General features: G+C 47.1%; 2 protein-coding genes across 2 annotated transcripts in view; one reads left to right on the top strand and one right to left on the bottom strand.

Annotated features, from left to right (window-relative positions):
* Window positions 1-58, top strand: part of ACA1_124480 (uncharacterized protein) — a gene marked incomplete at both ends in the record, with an annotated part of 611 nt that extends 553 nt beyond the window's left edge. Inside the window, one exon of the mRNA XM_004341854.1 lies at window positions 1-58. This exon is cut by the window's left edge and continues 176 nt beyond it. Coding sequence (XP_004341902.1) covers window positions 1-58 — 58 coding nt within the window.
* A 1,887-nt stretch (window positions 59-1,945) lies between these two features.
* On the bottom strand, window positions 1,946-2,478 carry ACA1_124470 (uncharacterized protein; the record flags this gene model as incomplete). Its single annotated transcript, XM_004341853.1, has 3 exons — window positions 1,946-1,987; window positions 2,034-2,227; window positions 2,442-2,478. The coding sequence occupies 3 exons, from the start codon at window positions 2,476-2,478 to the stop codon at window positions 1,946-1,948; spliced, it is 273 nt and encodes a 90-aa protein (XP_004341901.1).
* Between the last annotated feature and the right edge of the window lie 713 nt (window positions 2,479-3,191).

Below are 3,191 nucleotides of genomic sequence, written 5' to 3'. Positions count from 1 at the left end.
CTTACATCTGCGAATGCGACCCCTGCGGCTACCTGCCCAAGTGGGCCGTCAATTTTGACGTCGATCAGCCACTCGTGCTTGCCAAGTACTTACAGCCCACGTTCTTCTATATGTTAGCTCGAGCGTTCTTCTAACCTGCGCACGAACCAATCATTTTCTGTTCTTTCTCAATCAATTAGGATCAAGCTGCTTCTGGAGAAGGGCGTCAAGTCCTTCAACAAGTGAGACACATCCCTCCACTATCGTTGTACACATTTTGGTCCCATTTTTGTTTTTTAATTGTTGGCTAATTTATCACTACAAAAGAGAATTGTCTGACCTACCAACAAAGAACCCAACTGAGTGTGTTGAGCCCAGCCTTGGTCAGTCAACATGGTGATACATTTCTGTATACAGGCGCCCCAGTGAATTAGTGACACCTGTCTGCCTTCATTTCCCCCAGTGCCAACTGGCCTGACATGTAGATTTGTTACTGTCCCCAGTCACATCCAGCAGTACTCATCTTTTCTCCCAATTATCCACTAGAGGTCTGGCCAGGCCTGGTGCTGGTCCATTCTCCTCAGTGGTTGGTGGGTGGGGACCTCCTTGTGCAATTTATTGTTAGAATAGAAAGAATTTACATGAACTGTGACAACCACAATAGCAAGAATTACTCAATCATGAGCATGAGTGTTGTGCCTGGAGCTGGGCAGCCCTGTCACAGTGGGACAGGAGTGCAGCCCAGATCCCAACCTGAATCTGAAATTGCACTTGGTTTGTGATTGCACAGTGGTTAGCAAGTAGGCTACATCTTGTCAGCTGGCCAGTGGTTGTGTGGCTTGGCACTGTGGGTAAACTTGGCACCAGTTGGTTCTTGCCAATTATTCAACTTATTTATCAAAAACAAACAAAACAGGTCACCTGGGTAAGCCTCCAATCCCTTAATTCCCAATAGGCAACATGCTCACACACACCATCCCCATGTTTGTGTTCCATTGTAGTTACTGGGTGATTGGACATGGAGGTGTTGGAGGTGGGGTGTGGTGGCTGCTGTGTATCACCTCCTTATCATTGAACCAGTTGTGCTGAATTCACTCATGAATATTGATGGAGGGCTGAAAGGGAGGGGGAGGGGAAGACAAGCACACTGTGTTCTTGATGTGGGCAATGTCATGACCCTATAAGGAACAATCTGTGGGTGAGGGAAACTGGGCACTGATGAGGAATTGGGCAATGATGTTGATTCAAGGAGTATTGACAAGTCCTTTGGGGATCAATATGGGAATCTACTTGCTCAGGGTCTCCATCAACATCAGCACATGTCACCAGGTGTGCATACTTGTGTTTGATGAGATTCCACGCAGTTGCAGTGGATATGTGTTCATGGTGAACCTGCATCTTCTGCACTTCAGGGCAACCAATCACACTTCCATTCCACCTCCCTGTCACAACACATTCCCCACATGACTCTGCACTGTGGACATGATAAACAGAGGCATGGTGTTGGCCACTGACCTGCTGGTTGTTTGCCACTGGTTGTTCACCACTGGTCATTCACTGCTGTCCTTGCACATGTGATTAATAAGAATTGAGACACCTTTCCTATCATGATGTGCTGTGTCTTGTCATCCAGGATCATGTGTCTCATATTGTTGAAGATAAATGGAAGCTGTAGCAAATAGAGAGAGAGAGAGAGAGTTAATCATTGTGTCACAAACATAGTAGCTCATCATACCTTTGGACACTCTTCAGGGACACTCAAGGCAATCCCATCACCCAATCAAAGGAAGTGGCCATAGTAGTGAGCTGACTTGTGCAAAGTTATCTTGTTGAAAGCTATAAACAGAAGAAGCTCAATTTTTCAATTACCAAGACACATCAAAAGGACACTGTCATTTGGCACCAGGCATATGCTGGGCTGCCTGTGGGTCCCATGCAAGGCGAGTGTAAGGAAAACAGAAGAAGCTCAGAGGAAGAGCTCATGTTCATTGAGCTCTTCCTCTGTCGCCTGGCCCATCAGGTCCACTAAAGCCCATGGGTCATCATTGTGGTACCTCCTGATGTTGATAGAGGCAAGGGTGGCCACCCTTGGCCTGGTCATTGACCTCATCCATGATTGCAAAGCCTGCTTCACACAAGCTGTGGCCCTCATTGTCATTCTCCTTGTTGTTGTTCTCCTTGTTGTTGTTCTCCACATTGTCATTCTCCTTGTTGAGCTGCTGTTCCTGGACAAGCTTCACTTTTGCGCCTGGAAAGGAGTGGATGAGCCCAAGAGAAGCAAAAACAAAGAGAGATGCACTTCCTGAGTCACACAAACATAGCATTTGGTTTGTTTGTGCTGCTGGCCTTGATGAGTGAACCAAACCTCACAATCCACTTGTTCATCACCATACCTATCCCTCCCAACACAAACAAATGTTGACTATGGCAACGCCTAGACTGTGGTGACTACAGCCATGCACTTCCCATGCGCATGGCCACATCCACCTTGAGCGCCATGCACTTCCTGTGTGCAAGGACTGCACAGGCCTGCACTCTCACCGCTCTGTCTGCACCCTTTCAAAATATATTATTATATTCAAATTTGAAGCTGTGCATTTCGTGCGCATTCAACACTGCACCGCTGCGCATCCCACGCGCAGATGCACTTGCCTGCAGCCAGTTTGCATAGTTTTCACCAGTGTCCAGTGTGGGTGCACCATCTACAGTGATCTGTTAGCTATTACATAAGTCACGTGACTTGTGGCATGGGTGCAGCTTAAGGATCTCTTCCCATGACCCTCCATGGCCCTAGTGAATTCGACCACTATTCAGGATGAGTGAAGGTGATTGAAGCAACCTTCCTGATAAAGTACTTAGCGAGAACTTTTTAAGCGTCATATTTTTAACAAAAACAACACATCACGTTCAGCAGCACAAGCATGAGACTACTCCTGAGCTACTTGCTTTTGGCCCTATTCTTGGCTCCTTGCTGCTGGGCTTGCTCCTCGTCCTGTTGTTCTTCTTCGCCTTCTTCTTTGCCCTTTGGAGTTGAAGATTGCAGGGTAGGCTATCAGCTTCTAACCATATTCCAATAAGATAGGTGCATGGCTTACCCTAATTCTTGATGTATAGGACACTTCGCTGATGGATGCTTTTGACTCTGCGCTCGCCATCACTAAAGCCAATGGTCGCTACTCTGAGATCTTTGCACCTGAACTCAGCTCAGGAGC

The sequence above is a fragment of the Acanthamoeba castellanii genome (assembly GCF_000313135.1).
Source record: "Acanthamoeba castellanii str. Neff unplaced genomic scaffold scf7180000084688, whole genome shotgun sequence".
Lineage (NCBI taxonomy): Eukaryota > Discosea > Longamoebia > Acanthamoebidae > Acanthamoeba > Acanthamoeba castellanii.
Note: the sequence above shows the minus strand (reverse complement) of the source record. Positions and strands in the feature narration are given on the sequence as shown.